The following is a 19,082-nucleotide window of genomic DNA, read 5'->3' as shown; positions in this document are numbered from 1 at the left end:
TCTCTGACCTCTCTCTCTCACTCTCTCTGACCTCACTCTCTCACTCTCTCTGACCTCACTCTCTCACTCTCTCTGACCTCACTCTCTCTGACCTCACTCTCTCTCTGTCCAGACACAGACAGACGGACACTCTCTCACAGACAGACGGACAGTCTCTCTCACAGACAGACGGACATCTCTCTCACAGACAGATGGACACTCTCTCACAGACACCCACCCAACCTGCAGCACGTTTTTCAAAGCCACCCGACCCACCTGCAGCCCGTTTTTCACACCCACCCACCTGCAGCCCGTTTTCACAATAGCAGCCCGTTTTTCACACCCACCCACCTGCAGCCCGTTTTTCACACCCACCCACCTGCAGCCCGTTTTTCACACCCCATCCACCTGCAGCCCGTTTTCACAGCCACCCACCACCTGCAGACCGTTTTCACACCCACCCACTTACCCACCTGCAGCTGTTTTTCACAGCCACCCACCCACCTGCAGCCCGTTTTTCACACCCACCCCACCTGATGCCCGTTTTTCACACCCACCCACCGCCCATTTTTCACACCCACCTGCAGCCGTTTTTCACAAGCCACCCACCCCGCAGCCGTTTTTCACAGCCACCCACCCACCTGCAGCCCGTTTTTCACACCCACCCACCTGCAGTCCGTTTTTCACACCCACCCACCTGCAGCCCGTTTTTCACAATAGCAGCCCGTTTTTTACACCCACCCACCTGCAGCCCGTTTTTCACACCCACCCACCTGCAGCACGTTTTTCACAGCCACCCACCCACCTGCAGCCCGTTTTTCACACCCACCCACCTGCAGCCCGTTTTTCACAATAGCAAGCCCGTTTTTCACACCCACCCACCTGCAGCCCGTTTTTCACACCCACCCACCTGCAGCCCGTTTTTCACACCCATCCACCTGCAGCCCGTTTTTCACAGCCACCCACCCACCTGCAGACCGTTTTTCACACCCACCCACTTACCCACCTGCAGCCGTTTTTCACAGCCACCCACCCACCTGCAGCCCGTTTTTCACACCCACCCACCTGCAGCCCGTTTTTTCACACCCACCCACCGCCCATTTTTCACACCCACCTGCAGCCCGTTTTTCACAAGCCACCCACCCACCTGCAGCCCGTTTTTCACAGCCACCCACCCACCTGCAGCCCGTTTTTCACACCCACCCACCTGCAGCCCGTTTTTCACACCCACCCACCTGCAGCCCGTTTTTCACATAGCAGCCCGTTTTTTACACCCACCCACCTGCAGCCTGTTTTTCACACCCACCCACCTGCAGCCCGTTTTTCACACCCATCCACCTGCAGCCGTTTATCACAGCCACCCACCCACCTGCAGACCGTTTTTCACACCCACCCACTTACCCACCTGCAGCTGTTTTCACAGCCACCCACCCACCTGCAGCCCGTTTTTCACACCCACCCACCTGATGCCCGTTTTTCACACCCACCCACCGCCCATTTTTCACACCCACCTGCAGCCCGTTTTTCACAAGCCACCCCACCCACCTGCAGCCCGTTTTTCACAGCCACCCACCCACCTGCAGCCCGTTTTTCACACCCACCCACCTGCAGCCCGTTTTTTCACACCCACCCAACCTGCAGCCCGTTTTTCACAATAGCAGCCCGTTTTTTACACCCACCCACCTGCAGCCCGTTTTTCACACCCACCCACCTGCAGCACGTTTTTCACAGCCACCCACCCACCTGCAGCCCGTTTTTCACACCCACCCACCTGCAGCCCGTTTTTCACAATAGCAGCCCGTTTTTCACACCCACCCACCTGCAGCCCGTTTTTCACACCCACCCCCACCTGCAGCCCGTTTTTTCACACCCCATCCACCTGCAGCCCGTTTTTCACACCACCCACCTGCAGCCCGTTTTTCACACCCACCCACCGCCCATTTTTCACACCCACCTGCAGCCCGTTTTTCACAAGCCACCCACCCACCTGCAGCCCGTTTTTCACAGCACCCACCCACCTGCAGCCGTTTTTCACACCCACCCCACCTGCAGCCCGTTTTTCACACCCACCCACCTGCAGCCCGTTTTTCACAATAGCAGCCCGTTTTTTACACCCACCCACCTGCAGCCCGTTTTTCACACCCACCACCTGCAGCACGTTTTTCACAGCCACCCACCCACCTGCAGCCCGTTTTTCACACCCACCCACCTGCAGCCCGTTTTTCACAATAGCAGCCCGTTTTTCACACCCACCCACCTGCAGCCGCTTTTTCACACCCACCCACCTGCAGCCCGTTTTTCACACCATCCACCTGCAGCCGTTTTCACACCCACCCACCTGCAGCCCGTTTTTCACACCCACCCACCGCCCATTTTTCACACCCACCTGCAGCCCGTTTTTCACAAGCCACCCACCCACCTGCAGCCCGTTTTTCACAGCCACCCACCCACCTGCAGCCCGTTTTTCACACCCACCCACCTGCAGCCCGTTTTTCACACCCACCCACCTGCAGCCCGTTTTTCACAATAGCAGCCCGTTTTTTACACCCACCCACCTGCAGCCCGTTTTTCACACCCACCCACCCACCTGCAGCCCGTTTTTCACACCCATCCACCTGCAGCCCGTTTTTCAAACCCACCAACCCACCTGCAGCCCGTTTTCACACCCACCCACCTGCAGCCCGTTTTTCACACCCACCCACCCACAGCCGTTTTTCACACCCACCTGCAGCCCGTTTTCACAAGCCACCCACCCACCTGCAGCCCGTTTTCACACCCACCCACCTGCAGCCCGTTTTTCACACCCACCCACCTGCAGCCCGTTTTTCACACCCATCCACCTGCAGCCCGTTTTTCACACCCACCCACTTACCCACCTGCAGCCCGTTTTTCACACCCACCCACCCTGCAGCCCGTTTTTCACACCACCCACCCACCCACAGCCCGTTTTTCACACCCACCCACCTGCAGCCCGTTTTTCACAAGCCACCCACCCACCTGCAGCCCGTTTTTCCACACCCACCCACCCACCTGCAGCCCGTTTTTCACACCCACCCACCTGCAGCCCGTTTTTCACACCCACCCACCTGCAGCCCGTTTTTCACACCCACCCACCCACAGCCCGTTTTTCACACCCACCTGCAGCCCGTTTTTCACAAGCCACCCACCCACCTGCAGCCCGTTTTTCACACCCACCCACCCACCTGCAGCCCGTTTTTCACACCCACCCACCTGCAGCCCGTTTTTCACACCCACCCACCTGCAGCCCGTTTTTCACATAGCAGCCGTTTTTCACACCCACCCACCTGCAGCCCGTTTTTCACCACCACCCACCTGCAGCCCGTTATTCACACCCCATCCCCCTGCAGCCCGTTTTTCACAATCACCCACCTCACCCTGCAGCCGTTTTTCACACCCACCCACCTGCAGCCCGTTTTTCACACCCACCCAGCCCCGTCTTCATCCTTCACCACCAGACAGCCCAGTTTTCACAAGCCACACCCACCTGTCAGTCCGTTTTTCACACCCACCTTCCAGCAGCCGTTTTTCACACCACCACCTGCAGCCCTGTTTTTCACAACCACCCAGCTCTCAACCACTGCAGCCGTTTTTCACAAGCCACCCACCCACCTGCAGCCCGTTTTTCACACGCCACCCACCTGCAGCGTCACCACATTGTCAGCCGTAACCCACCCACACTGCAGCCCATTTTTCACAATAGCCAGCCATTTTTTACACCCACCACCTGCAGCCCGTTTTCACACCCACCCACCACCTGCAGCCCGTTTTTCACACCCACTCCACCTGCAGCCCGTTTTTCACACCCACCACCACCTGCAGCCCGTATTTTCACACCCACCCACCTGACAGCCCGTTTTTCACACCACCCACCCACAGCCCGTTTTTCACACCCACACACAGCCGTTTTCACACCACCTGCAGCCCGTTTTTCACAAGCCACCCACCCCACCTGCAGCCCGTTTTTTCACACAGCAGCCGTTTTTTACACCCACCCCACCTGCAGCCGTTTTTCACACCACCCACCTGCAGCCCGTTTTTCACACCCATCCACCTGCAGCCCGTTTTTCACACCCACCCACTTACCCACCTGCAGCCCGTTTTTCACACCCACCCACCTGCAGCCCGTTTTTTCACACCCACCCACCAACAGCCCCGTTTTTCACACCCACCTGCAGCCCGTTCTTTCACAAGCCACCCACCCACCTGCAGCCACGTTTTTCACACCCCACCCACCCACCCACCCACCTGCAGCCCGTTTTTCACACCCCCACCCCACCTGCTAGCCCGTTTTTCACATAGCCCGTTTTTCACAACCCACCCACCCACAGCCTGTTTTTTCACACCCACCTGCAGCCCGTTTTTCACAAGCCACCCACCCACCTGCAGCCCGTTTTTCACACCCACCCACACCACACTGCAGCCGTTTTTCACACCCACCCACCTGCAGCCCGTTTTTCACACCCACCTCACCTGCAGCCCGTTTTTCACAATAGCAGCCGCTTTTTCACAACCACCCCACCTGCAGCCCGTTTTTCACACCCACCCACCTGCAGCCCATTTTTCACACCCACCCACCTGCAGCCCGTTTTTCACACCCACCCACCTACCCACCTGCAGCCCGTTTTTCACACCCACCCACCTACCCACCTGCAGCCGTTTTTCACAAAAGCAGCCCGTTTTCCACACCCACCTGCAGCCTGTTTTTCACAACAGCAGCCCGTTTTTCACACCCACCGAACCCACCCACCGCCCGTTTTTCACACCCACCCACCCGACCCACCCACCCCACAGCCCCGTTTTTCACACCCACCGACCCACCCACCCACAGCCCGTTTTTCACCAAACCTGCAGCCCGTTTTTCACAATGACCCACCCACCTGCAGCCCGTTTTTCACACCCACCCACCCACCTGCAGCCCGTTTTTCACACCCAACCACCTGCAGCCCGTTTTTCACAAACCTGCAGCCCGTTTTTCACAAACCTGCAGCCCGTTTTTCACACCCACCCACCCATCCACCTGCAGCCCGTTTTCACACCCACCCACCCATCCACCTGCAGCCGTTTTTCACAAACCCACCTGCAGCCCGTTTTTCACACCCAACCTGCAGTCGTTTTTTTACACCCACCCATCCACCTGCAGCCCGTTTTTCACACCCACCCACCAGCAGCCGTTTTTCACAATAGCAGCCCGTTTTCACAAGCAGCTCCGTTTTTCACAACACCCACCCACCCAGCAGCCCATTTTTCACAAAGCCCGGTTTTCACACCCACTGTGCAGCCCGTTTTTCACAAGCAGCCCGTTTTTCACACCCACCCACCTACCCACCTGCAGCCGTTTTTCACAAAAGCAGCCTGTTTTTCACACCCACCCCACCTGCAGCCTGTTTTCACAGCAGCAGCCCGTTTTTCACACCCACCGACCCACCCACCCACCTGTAGCCCGTTTTTCACAATGACCCACCCACCTGCAGCAGCCCGTTTTTCACACCCACCTACCCACCCACCTGCAGCCCGTTTTCACACCCCACCCACCTGCAGCCCGTTTTTCACAAACCTGCTGCCCATTTTTCACACCCACCCACCTGCAGCCCGTTTTCACACAACACACCACCACCCATCCACCTGCAGCCCGTTTTTCACACCCACCCACCCATCCACCTGCAGCCCGTTTTTCACAAACCCACCTGCAGCCCGTTTTTCACACCCAACCTGCAGCCCGTTTTTCACACCTACCCACCCATCCACCTGCAGCCCGTTTTTCACACCCACCCACCAGCAGCCGTTTTTCACACATAGCAGCCCGTTTTCCACAAGCAGCCCGTTTTTCACAGCCACCCACCCACCAGCAGCCTGTTTTTCACAAAGCCCGTTTTCACACCCACGTGCAGCCGTTTTTCACACCCACCCACCTGCAGCCCGTTTTTCACACCCACCCACCTGCAGCCCGTTTTCACAACCTGCAGCCCATTTTTCACACCCACCCACCTGCAGCCTGTTTTTCACACCCACCTGCAGCCCGTTTTCACACCCACCCATCACCTGCAGCCCGTTTTTCACAAAATCCACCTGCAGCCGTTTTTCATACCCACCCACCTGCAGCCCGTTTTTCACGACCTGCAGCCCGTTTTTCACACCCACCCACCATCCACCTGCAGCTCGTTTTTCACACCCACCCACCTGCAGCCCGTGTTTCACACCCACCTGCAGCCCGTTTTTCACACCCACCCACCAGCAGCCGTTTTTCACAATAGCAGCCCGTTTTCCACAAGCAGCCCGTTTTTCACACCCACCCACCCACCTGCAGCCCGTTTTTCACAAAGCAGCCATTTTTTCACAAGCAGCCCGTTTTTCACGTCCACCCACCAGCAGCCCGTTTTTCACAAAGCCCGTTTTTCACACCCACGTGCAGCCCGTTTTTCACACCCACCCACCTGCAGCCCGTTTTTCACACCCACCCACCTGCAGCCCGTTTTTCACAACCTGCAGCCCGTTTTTCACACCACACCCACCTGCAGCCCGTTTTTCACACCCACCTGCAGCCCGTTTTTCACACCCACCCACCCATCCACCTGCAGCCTGTTTTTCACACCCACCCACCAGCAGCCCGTTTTTCACACCCACCCACCTGCAGCCCGTTTTTCAAACCCACCCACTCACCTGCAGCCCGTTTTTCACAATCAGCACGTTTTTTACACCCACCCACCCACCCACCTGCAGCCCGTTTTTTACGCCCAGCCCGTTTTTTACAAGCAGCCCGTTTTTTACACCCAACCTGCAGCCCGTTTTTTAAACCGGGCTGCCCACCTACCTGCAGGCCGTTTTTCAACCCCACCCACCCACCTGCAGCCTGTTTTTCACACCCACCGACCCACCTGCAGCCCGTTTTTCACACCCACTGCAGCCCGTTTTTCACACCAACCCACTTGCAGCCCATTTTTCACACCCACCCACCTGCAGCCCGTTTTTCACACCCACCCACCTACCCACCTGCAGCCGTTTTTCACAACACACACCTGTAGCCCGTTTTTCACACCCACCCACCTGCAGCCCGTTTTTCACAAAGCAGCCTGTTTTTCATAGCCACCCACCCACCTGCAGCCCGTTTTTCACACCCACCCACCCACCTGCAGCCCATTTTTCACACCCACTCACCCACCTACAGCCCGTTTTTCACACCTACCCACCTACTCACCTGCAGCCGTTTTTCACATCCACCCACCCACCTGCAGCCTGTTTTTCACACCCACCCACCTGCAGCCCGTTTTTCACAAAACCCACCTGCAGCCCGTTTTTCACACCCACCCACCCACCCACCTGCAGCCGTTTTTTACGCCCAAGCAGCCCGTTTTTTACACCCACCCACCCACCTGCAGCCCGTTTTTTACACCCACCCAACTGCAGCCCGTTTTTTAAACCGGGCTGCCCACCTACCTGCAGGCCGTTTTTCAACCCCACCCACCCACCTGCAGCCTGTTTTTCACACCCACCCACCCACCTGCAGCCCGTTTTTCACACCCACTGCAGCCCGTTTTTCACACCCACCCACTTGCAGCCCATTTTTCACACCCACTCACCTGCAGCCGTTTTTCACATCCACCCACCCACCTGCAGCCTGTTTTTCACACCCACCCACCTGCAGCCCGTTTTTCACAAAACCCACCTGCAGCCCGTTTTTCACACCCACCCACCCACCCACCTGCAGCCGTTTTTTACGCCCAAGCAGCCCGTTTTTTACACCCACCCACCCACCTGCAGCCCGTTTTTTACACCCACCCAACTGCAGCCCGTTTTTCACACCCACCCACCCATCCACCTGCAGCCTGTTTTTCACACCCACCCACCAGCAGCCCGTTTTTCACACCCACCCACCTGCAGCCCGTTTTTCAAACCCACCCACTCACCTGCAGCCCGTTTTTCACAATCAGCACGTTTTTTACACCCACCCACCCACCCACCTGCAGCCCGTTTTTTACGCCCAGCCCGTTTTTTACAAGCAGCCCGTTTTTTACACCCAACCTGCAGCCCGTTTTTTAAACCGGGCTGCCCACCTACCTGCAGGCCGTTTTTCAACCCCACCCACCCACCTGCAGCCTGTTTTTCACACCCACCGACCCACCTGCAGCCCGTTTTTCACACCCACTGCAGCCCGTTTTTCACACCAACCCACTTGCAGCCCATTTTTCACACCCACCCACCTGCAGCCCGTTTTTCACACCCACCCACCTACCCACCTGCAGCCGTTTTTCACAACACACACCTGTAGCCCGTTTTTCACACCCACCCACCTGCAGCCCGTTTTTCACAAAGCAGCCTGTTTTTCATAGCCACCCACCCACCTGCAGCCCGTTTTTCACACCCACCCACCCACCTGCAGCCCATTTTTCACACCCACTCACCCACCTACAGCCCGTTTTTCACACCTACCCACCTACTCACCTGCAGCCGTTTTTCACATCCACCCACCCACCTGCAGCCTGTTTTTCACACCCACCCACCTGCAGCCCGTTTTTCACAAAACCCACCTGCAGCCCGTTTTTCACACCCACCCACCCACCCACCTGCAGCCGTTTTTTACGCCCAAGCAGCCCGTTTTTTACACCCACCCACCCACCTGCAGCCCGTTTTTTACACCCACCCAACTGCAGCCCGTTTTTTAAACCGGGCTGCCCACCTACCTGCAGGCCGTTTTTCAACCCCACCCACCCACCTGCAGCCTGTTTTTCACACCCACCCACCCACCTGCAGCCCGTTTTTCACACCCACTGCAGCCCGTTTTTCACACCCACCCACTTGCAGCCCATTTTTCACACCCACTCACCTGCAGCCGTTTTTCACATCCACCCACCCACCTGCAGCCTGTTTTTCACACCCACCCACCTGCAGCCCGTTTTTCACAAAACCCACCTGCAGCCCGTTTTTCACACCCACCCACCCACCCACCTGCAGCCGTTTTTTACGCCCAAGCAGCCCGTTTTTTACACCCACCCACCCACCTGCAGCCCGTTTTTTACACCCACCCAACTGCAGCCCGTTTTTTAAACCGGGCTGCCCACCTACCTGCAGGCCATTTTTCAACCCCACCCACCCACCTGCAGCCTGTTTTTCACACCCACCCACCCACCTGCAGCCCGTTTTTCACACCCACTGCAGCCCGTTTTTCACACCCACCCACTTGCAGCCCATTTTTCACACCCACCCACCTGCAGCCCGTTTTTCACACCCACCCACCTACCCACCTGCAGCCGTTTTTCACATACACACCTGCAGCCCGTTTTTCACACCCACCCACCTGCAGCCCGTTTTTCACACCCACCCACCTACTCACCTGCAGCCGTTTTTCACATCCACCCACCCACCTGCAGCCTGTTTTTCACACCCACCCACCTGCAGCCCGTTTTTCACAAAACCCACCTGCAGCCCGTTTTTCACACCCACCCACCTACCCACCTGCAGCCGTTTTTCACAAACAGCCCGTTTTTCACACCCACCCACCTGCAGCCTGTTTTTCACATACCTGCAGCCTGTTTTTCACACCCACCCACCCGCAGCCCGTTTTTCACAAACCCACAGCCCGTTTTTCACACCCAGCAGCCCGTTTTTCACAACCTGCAGCCCATTTTTCACACTCACCCAACCACCCACCCACCTGCAGCCCGTTTTTCACACCCATCCACCCACCTACAGCCCGTTTTTCACACCCACCCACCTGCAGCCCGTTTTTCACAACCACCCACCCACCTACAGCCCGTTTTTCACACCCACCCACCTGCAGCCCGTTTTTCACAAATCAGCCTGTTTTTCATAAGCAGCCCGTTTTTCACAACCCACCCACCTGCAGCCGATTTTTCACACCCACCCACCTGCAGCCCATTTTTCACACCCACCCACCCACCTGCAGCCCGTTTTTCACACCCAACCACCCACCCACCCACCTGCAGCCCGTTTTTCACACCCACCCACCTACTCACCTGCAGCCGTTTTTCACACCCACCCACCCACCTGCAGCCTGTTTTTCACACCCACCCACCTGCAGCCTGTTTTTCACACCCACCCACCCACCCACCTGCAGCCCGTTTTTCACACCCACCCACCTACCCACCTGCAGCCGTTTTCACAAACAGCCCGTTTTTCACACCCACCCACCTGCAGCCTGTTTTTCACACCCACCCACCTGCAGCCTGTTTTTCACACCCACCAACCCGCAGCCCGTTTTTCACAAACCCACAGCCCATTTTTCACACCCAGCAGCCCATTTTTCACAACCTGCAGCCCATTTTCACACTCACCCAACCACCCACCCACCTGCAGCCCGTTTTCACACCCATCCACCCACCTACAGCCCGTTTTTCACACCCACCCTCCTGCAGCCCGTTTTTCACAACCACCCACCCACCTGCAGCCCGTTTATCACACCCACCCACCTGCTGCTCGTTTTTCACACCCATGCAGCCTGTTTTTCACAAGCAGCCCATTTTTCACACCCACCCACCCGCCCACCTGCAGCCCGTTTCTCACAACCACCCATCAGCAGCCCGTTTTTCACACCCACCCATCCACCTGCAGCCTGTTTTTCACACCCACCCACCTGCAGCCCATTTTTCACAACCACCCACCCACCTGCAGCCCGTTTTTCACAACCACCCACCTGTAGCCCGTTTTTCACACCACCCACCCACCTGCAGCCCGTTTTTCACACCCAGGCAGCCCGTTTTTCACACCGACCCAACCACCCACCTGCAGCCCGTTTTTCACACCCAGTCACCGACCCACCTACAGCCCGTTTTTCACACTAACCCACCTGCAGCCCGTTTTTCACACCCACCCACCTGCAGCCCGTTTTTCACACCCACCCACCTGCAGCCCGTTTTTCACAGCAGCCCGTTTTTCACACCCACCCACCTGCAGCCCGTTTTTCACACCCACCCACCTGCAGCCCGTTTTTCACAGCAGCCCGTTTTTCACACCCACCCACCCGCAGCCCGTTTTTCACACCCACCCACCCTCAGCCCGTTTCATACTTTGTATGCAGAATTAAATGCAACAAGAGCATGATATAATCAACAGGAGGATTGGTTTTAGTGCAACATTTCAAATTTTTGCCTAACTACATTTAAACCAACATCATATGGAATGATCGTTTAAAGGTTAGTTACATCCATTGTGACAAGTTGAATGACTTTATTTTCAATGGGTATTGCTCTCACTTTGGTAAGGAAATCAAAAGTATCCTTGATATATGACTTCCCATGTAAGACCATTGGTTGGAGGAATGTGTCCACATATACTGCTAAGGGTTGGTTCATGGAATTTGTGGCTGAAATGATTGGACGACCTGGTGGATTGTGTAAAGATTTATGTATCTTAGGTAAAAGATACAAGACGGGTCCCGTTGGTTTTTCATACTAAGGAACTCCATTTATTTTTCTGGTAGCCAAAGGTTACTGAGGCCCAATTGCAAGATGCCGTTTACTTCTAGTTGATAATTAGGTGTAGGGTCATAGTCTAATTTCGAATAACATGTCATGTCTGACAATTGCCTAAGTGCTTCCAATCTATACTGGCTATAGTTTTGTAGCACAAGTGCACCACCTTTATCAGCTGTTTTGAAGATCATTTACCGCCAATTTGTTTAACATTTTGTTTTCAGCTAAAATGAGATTATAGTGTGTACGGCGTCTGTTTTTAAAAAAATTATTCTTATCACTCTTTACCAAATTCATGAAAACATTGACTGATGGATTTTTAAAAGGTGCCACGAACTTAGACTTTAATTTACAAGTATTGTTTACCTGAATACATTGCTGTTGCTCCTGCATCTCCATAGCACTATTGGAAAAAAAAAGATTTCTTTCCAATCTGAATAACTCCAACTCAAAATCAAACATGTTCGGTAAGGTGGTAGGCAATACTTGTAAATTACAGTCTAATTTCGTGGCCTTGTGCATAGATCATTTAAGTGTTTGTATAGTTATCTGTTTGTCCGACTACCCCCCATTATTTTATTATGTTAAACAATTATTACATTTATCACACACCTGCTGTTATTTGTACAAGGGTATTTTTATGTTACATTAATAGTTACTATTGTAGCTGTTCCTGTGAAGTCTGCGGTTACACTATAATATCATTGATTAAAGGCGAGTGCACACAATTGGGTTCCAAGGCTTTGTCCCATCTCAGGTGACAAGACCTGTACATAGATTATACCACGTTTATGCCAGTAATTTTAACGACGAAACGTGTGGGGTTTCAAAAGATTTGTACACTATACACTTTATATTGCATTGTTTAAAGCGTTTTCAGAGTCTCACGTCCTCAGGTTTCTTCTTTCTGTCCTGGGAAAAGCTTGAGAGGGTTCAAAAACTCTGTACAGTATAAATGTGTTCATGAAAGAGTCCCCTAAAAGGTTTTGTATTACAACCTACTGTACAATAAATCTTGCTTATAAATAATTTTTCTTTGCCTAGGATTCCAGACCCCTTTTCTGTATAAAAGTACCTCTGGCCTTTATTCCATTTGTTATTTTCATTTTGTTCCACTTTCCTTCTTTCGTTTCCTTGGCCTCATGAGCCTGCTCACTCCACTTCTGCTACCAAGTGCTGTGCGAATCCTGTGATTCATTGCACCCTCCCTGGTGGGAAAACAGCGAGTGATTAATCTGAATTATAAATTGCAGAGGGAGATGTGTCTTTCTATTTGTGCTTTTGATTTTATATTGAACTATATGGAAAAACAACACATTCCTTTATTAATATCCGTTAAAAAAAAGTATTTCAATAATGTAAAAAGCTATTTTTAAAACAATGAACAATATTGAGAGAAAGCAGATGGCTCAAGAGAGCAGATTCTTGATTTTAACATTTTGAAAAAACTGAAGAAAAAAGGAAAGTATTGTAGGCATAATATCTTACAGGAAGAAGGGTGGTTTTTTATTTCAAACAGAAAAAAATAAATGATCCATGAAAAATATAGCAAAACCTGACAGAATAAAAATGTTAAGTACTGTATAAAGAATTGGCCATTTTGTGAATTAAGTATCACAACCTAAACAACCTTACACTTCAAGGACTGTTGCTGCTACTACTAAACCTTTGTACTACACTTTATGGAAAAACCTAGTTATATTTAGTTGAAAAAATATCAGAAATGTTTTTTTTACAAATAGCATTTCCTTCCGTGTCCAAGGGTTTTTTTCCCCAGGAGTTTGGATTATTCTGTTTCCTGTGGCAGCATTTCATGGTCTCTACCCTGTTGTCCTGGCAACCATCTCTTCTCTCCCCTGTGACTTGGGCTTCTCCTCTTCCCCTTGTCATTTGGTGCAGTCCTATTCCTATTTCCCTTGTGACCCATGTCATATGTTGTCTTTTCGTACATGCCTGAATGCTGCACCGGTCTCATATCTCAGGTCTCTTGGTTAAACTTTGTTATTTACCTATCCCTATCACCATTACTTCCTATTCCCATTACTTGTTCCCTTCCCTTAGGGTGTATTGTCTTAGTACCTTTTCGTAAACAAAATACTTTCCCCCTTTTTATTTCTGTTTTGTGTCCCAATAAATAATTAAGTAAGTAAGAAGCCTCCCCTTGCATGGTATATGCTGCTTGTTTCAACTCACTAGTCACATTGAGCCTGGAACAGAACATGGATCATGGCAGAATTTAGAGGATCCATGCCTAGCATAGACAGTCTAAGGTCTACACAAGGCCTGCCATGAATATCTCTTTTTTTCTGGTTTAGTCTCTAATTTATTATTCATAAATGTTGTTTTATGTGTACTGTGTGAAACCTGCTTTCAAAAACGTTTATAGGATAACATTTATTATTTTCCTCAAATAAACAGGAGCAATACATATACAAATCATATATTTTCAAAAGCACCACCAATATTATTGGTACATGGAAGTGTTATCTGCACTGGCACCCTTTTAAAACCTTCAAATTCAAAGCACCATTTGATTACTAGTGCCTGATATCTCTCCGTTAGAACACTCATCATTAACTATTTGACAACTCTCTTACATGGTGACCACCCTTGTTTTCACACCTTTCCCTTTTTCCCACAACTGGTCAACCCCTCTTCAGTCTTTAGTCTTTAGTCCCCTTTTACCCAACCTACTTTTGCATTCTCCACCATGATTCCTGTGACTTGCTTTTCCCTGCCCATAGTTAAGCATGGGGTTTTGGCATGAGAGATTACAGAAGGATGTCATTAAGGCACACAATGTCTGAAGTCTCTAGGAAGTTCTGCATACAGTAAGTTATTTGCTATATTGCTACACTTCTTATACAGTCATTAAATATTTTCTTTCAATTTGGGAAAAAAATATTAAACCAATAGGCCGGGGGCTCAATGTATTGATTTTTTCGAGAGCCTCAATATTTCTTAGTGCTTTTTCCTGACTGTTGGAAAGTTTGCTATAAAACAGAATTATGCTGGATTACATGTACACGAATAAATGTTTTTAGTGGGGCTATTTGTATTGGGTATACTGTATGTGAGTTCTAACCGGAAGCTAGTTTCTAGTTTGCATTTAGTTTCTACAGTTTTTAGTAAACAATCCTGTAACAGTATCTACGCTTTAACTTCTTTATGACTGTATATCTGATCATTGATCTATATGCGCAATTAATTGTACACATTGCATATCACTCCAGTGTTTCTGTCCATAAGATAAAACAAAGTGGCACATTCATGTAAACAGAAACACTTATAATTCACCAAAAGTTCCATATTGAACTAAGTGCAAAGTAAATTATTTTCCCCTTAAGTCTCTGTTGCCAGTAAATAGGATCTAAAATACAGTAAATCCTCTGCATTTCTTAAATTAACCTAAAGACGTTGTGCTTTTCTATAAATTCTGTAAATAATTGCACAATATTGCATTCTAAATGTGTTTTAATTTCTTTTAAGTGGTGAGTTTACCTTCATTAAGTTAGAATATTATGGAACTGATGATGGGCAGGATTTATTGTTCTAATCATTCCTACATTTCTTGAGAGGAAATCTGAGAGTTTAAATTAGCCAGCTGCTACTAAATTGATCATGGTAATGAATTTGTCTTTTAAAAATTGAATTAAGATAACAGACCTTATTCAATAAAGTGCGATACCGTTGATTCTGAGTCACCTCACAGAAAGGCCAACTCAGTGCTATCTCACTTTATTCAATAAGCTCCAATGTATATAGAATGCTAACATTTTGCTTTTCTCATTTTGATTTTTAAGGACTTTCTCTTCACGCAGTTCAGAAAATTGTACCATAAAAATGGGGATGATGGCATCAGAGAAAGAAGAAAACAAAACAGAGGACACTAAAACTGAGATGAACACATGGCTCTATATACCCGGACTTACCACACCATTCAATGAAGTTCATAAACCAGAATTGATTGATATTACAAAGCTGGTAGGCATGCAAGTCATTCTTATTTTGGCTTATAGCTCCATCATCCTACTGGGAGTAATTGGCAACACCCTGGTCATTTATGTAGTCATCAAGTTTAAAACCATGCGTACTGTTACAAACTTTTTCATAGTCAATCTGGCTGTGTCAGACTTGATGGTGAATACATTGTGCCTACCTTTCACACTGGTTTACACTCTTTTGGATGAGTGGAAGTTTGGAACTGTGTTGTGCCACTTGGTTACCTATGCTCAAGGTCTCACAGTTCATGTATCCACAGTCACCCTTATGGTTATTGCATTGGACAGACATCGCTGCATTGTCTACCATTTAGAGAGCAAAATCTCCACAAAAATTAGCTTTATGATCATAGGCATTACATGGGCTTGTAGTGCCGTCCTGGCGAGCCCGTTGGCAATCTTCAAGGAGTATTCTCTGATTGAAATATCATCTGATTTTAAAATTCAAGTATGTTCAGAAAGGTGGCCAGGAGGACAACTTAATTACAGTACCATTTATAGTATCTCAATGTTACTGATTCAGTACATTTTACCTCTTGCCATCATTTCATATGCTTATATCAGGATATGGACAAAATTAAAAAACCACGTTAGCCCAGGTGGAGGAAATGATCACTATCACCATCGGCGACGCAAAACAACCAAAATGTTAGTGGCTGTAGTGGTGGTGTTTGCTGTGAGTTGGCTGCCTTTCCACGCCTTTCAACTTGCCAGTGACATTGACGGGAATGTTTTGGACCTGAATGAATACAAACTTATTTATACAATATTTCATGTGATTGCCATGTGTTCTACCTTTGCCAACCCTATCCTTTATGGGTGGATGAATAACAATTATCGAACTGCATTCCTTACAGCGTTTAAATGTGAGCAAAGGATGGATTCTATTCACCCTGAAGTTTCGGTGGCATTTCAAGCCAAGAAGAAACAGGTAGAGGTAAAAGAGATTAATGGAACAAGTGTCAATTATCAGGACACTTCCATACAGCCTACCAATGTTTAAGGATTTGGAGAATAAAAATAAGTCAGATGAGAAGATAACATTTACTTCAATCTTGATATCTTATTCGTGTTACTAGGAATCACCAGTCAAGCTCAGCAACATCAGTGTGACTGACTAATAAATTACATCTTTAACTTGTATACATTATACTGACCCAAAGAGCTGTGTAGATTCAAGCGATTTCCTTAAAGGACCATTTCTGGAAACTTGTTTGGGATATTTTAGAAGGACATTTGAGGATGCCACAGGGAAAAGCCATTACACAGTGCAAAAGCAAAGCTTATTTTGCACGTCAAACCCTGTTTTGTGAAAGGAGTTCATTTTTTAAAAATATTGCTGTTCCCACCAAATCAAGAGTTGTCACTGGACATCATTAATGTGGCTATACTTGTATGTATCATGTAGCATTGCTTATTTCTCTAAAAAAAATGTAAAAAAAATCATGGATTTGCATGCAGTGGGACAGTGAAATGTAAAACAAAAATATTTACCTGTTATTTTTTTATAACATGAGATTAGCCTACTGTATTTATGGTTATACCATTTCCTAATACCGAAGCTCACTATTAAAGTATTAATGCTGGTGGATCTGATTGCATTGCTTTCCAAAGTCTATATTCTACAATACCAACAATCTATCATGTAAATGAATCTAGATTATTTGTAGTTTTGTTGAACTAACATAGAATATACAGTGTATATACTGTCAACGTTGTTGTATTGTGCATGAGCTGCCAAGATGCCGTGCATGAATTATTCATTGGTGCTGGACTTATATTCCCAATAGAGTTAAAGTGAACTTGAGACGTGTAAAGCAATGTGCTCTTAAAATCTCATGCACACAATCAGTATACAATTACACATAACACTAGTGCTGTTAAACATTGCATCACCTGAAAACAATCTAATCTTTGGGACCAATAAATCTGCTAGGAGTCACACTCAATACTAAGTAAATTTAAAGTTGCAATCTCACATACCCAGCCAGAAAACACCCTTATGTAAAGAATGTAACAGTCTCAACGGCTTCCCTTTACAATTCCAGAAGCAATTAACAAATATTTGCCTGCTTTGATTTAATTTTTTTGGAGGGTGGGGGGGAGGGAGGAGTAAATTACAAATAACATTTTCAAAGGGGTCTCTGAATGTGTAGGTGTTTGTCAATCAAGGGGTTCATTCAATTAGTCCACAGTGGGTGACCAGCCCAACACCACTTTCAAGCAACTGCGATTGCCCACTTCAAACAATATTGAATCACCCCCAAAGTTTTTATTTACCTTTTGGCTAGGTCCCCGCTGCAGCCGGCGCGCGCCTCTCACCAGCCCCTTACCTCTTCCCTAGCTGTCCCCAGTAGCGCCTCACTCCCAGGCTCACTGCGCACTGTGACACATCAGTCAGCAGGGGCTACACTAGAGTTGTGATCCCGATTGTCACTTGGTGTGGCGGTGAGCCAATCAGAAAGACTGATGGGTGGAGAGACAGACACTTGGGGTAGGGGGGGGGAGCAGCACAAGGGGTAGAGAGAGAGAGACTGACAGGAGGGAGAATGGCATGGGGAGAGGGATGTGGGGGGGGGGAAGCAAAGTGGCACAGGGGGAGAGGCCAAATATCTATAACTCACTTTTCACAGCACCTTACAGCCACGGGGGAGAGGAGAGTGGCACGGGAGAGGGGGACGGCTCCACTCCCCGTCATGGCCGCGCCCCACTCGTGTCATGGCTGCACCCACCTGGCCCATTTTGGCCACGCCCCCGCACCTAAAAAAAGCTCCCTGCAGATTGCAAATCACGGTGAAGTGCCGTACACGTGCCGCCAGGACGCAAGGCGAGCGCTTCGGTGCCTGCAGTGGAGCCTTAGCCTAAATCCTCTCTGTCTTTATTAGAGAACCAATAAAGATATGGGAAAGGTGGGAATCTCACTGTACAAGTACTTGCTGAACATGCACAAGCAGAACTCACATCCCTTCCAAGTTGCAGCTTACCAGGTTTTCAAACTTTGGAAGAAGTTATTTAAAAAATACTGTTGATTCTTCGATTCTGGTTAAATTGCATAAAATAATCCACCTCCCAGGTGTGCCTCTTTAAACATGTCACTGGCTTTTAGTTCACGTTGGTAGTAGGAGAGATTGCCTATTTAAATGGCAACAGAAGGCCCACCTACACATCATATATAAAGTTGTGTAATAATTAGGAATAATATATATATACAAAGGGGCCCCAGCATGCATATAGATACAATAGACAATTGTCAATTTGAATAAGTCAATAAAGGTATATTTGGCAAAATTTGTAGCAGCTGTACAATATACCCAAATCCAGGGTCTGGAGATCACATCTCACGAAACAACAACTACAATAATGTGGAGGGAAGGGAGTGGTTGGGTGTGAAAAAAGGGGGATGGAGGATAACAACGTGACGACAAAAGGAGGAAAAAACCCCAGGAAAAACGTATAACACACGTAAAAAATGTAGGGTGGAAAAAGTAGGGGCGTGACAAAAGTTTTGGGGCCTCTGATGCCCCTTCTTCAAGCCCGTTCCCACAGATAGAAATGTTCTGTGGTACTTCCCTAATTAACACCCCTCCAACACCAAAATCTCTAGATAAACAGATACTGAGCACATATGATTTACTAGATGCATAAACCTAGTCTAAAT

At 49.3% G+C, this 19,082-nt stretch overlaps 1 protein-coding gene across 2 annotated transcripts in view; it reads left to right on the top strand.

Annotated features, from left to right (window-relative positions):
- The window catches only part of NPY2R (neuropeptide Y receptor Y2), a 42,918-nt gene extending 25,914 nt beyond the window's left edge, over window positions 1–17,004 (top strand). For both annotated transcript variants that reach the window (XM_075612829.1, XM_075612820.1), the window contains one exon: window positions 15,227–17,004. In XM_075612829.1, the coding sequence (XP_075468944.1) occupies window positions 15,267–16,427 (1,161 nt within the window). In that variant the 5' untranslated portion in view covers window positions 15,227–15,266 and the 3' untranslated portion in view covers window positions 16,428–17,004. The remainder of the gene's footprint in view (window positions 1–15,226) is intronic.
- The last annotated feature ends 2,078 nt before the right edge of the window (window positions 17,005–19,082 follow it).

The sequence above is a fragment of the Ascaphus truei genome, chromosome 1 (assembly GCF_040206685.1).
Source record: "Ascaphus truei isolate aAscTru1 chromosome 1, aAscTru1.hap1, whole genome shotgun sequence".
In the NCBI taxonomy this organism is placed as follows: Eukaryota; Metazoa; Chordata; class Amphibia; order Anura; family Ascaphidae; genus Ascaphus; species Ascaphus truei.
Note: the sequence above shows the minus strand (reverse complement) of the source record. Positions and strands in the feature narration are given on the sequence as shown.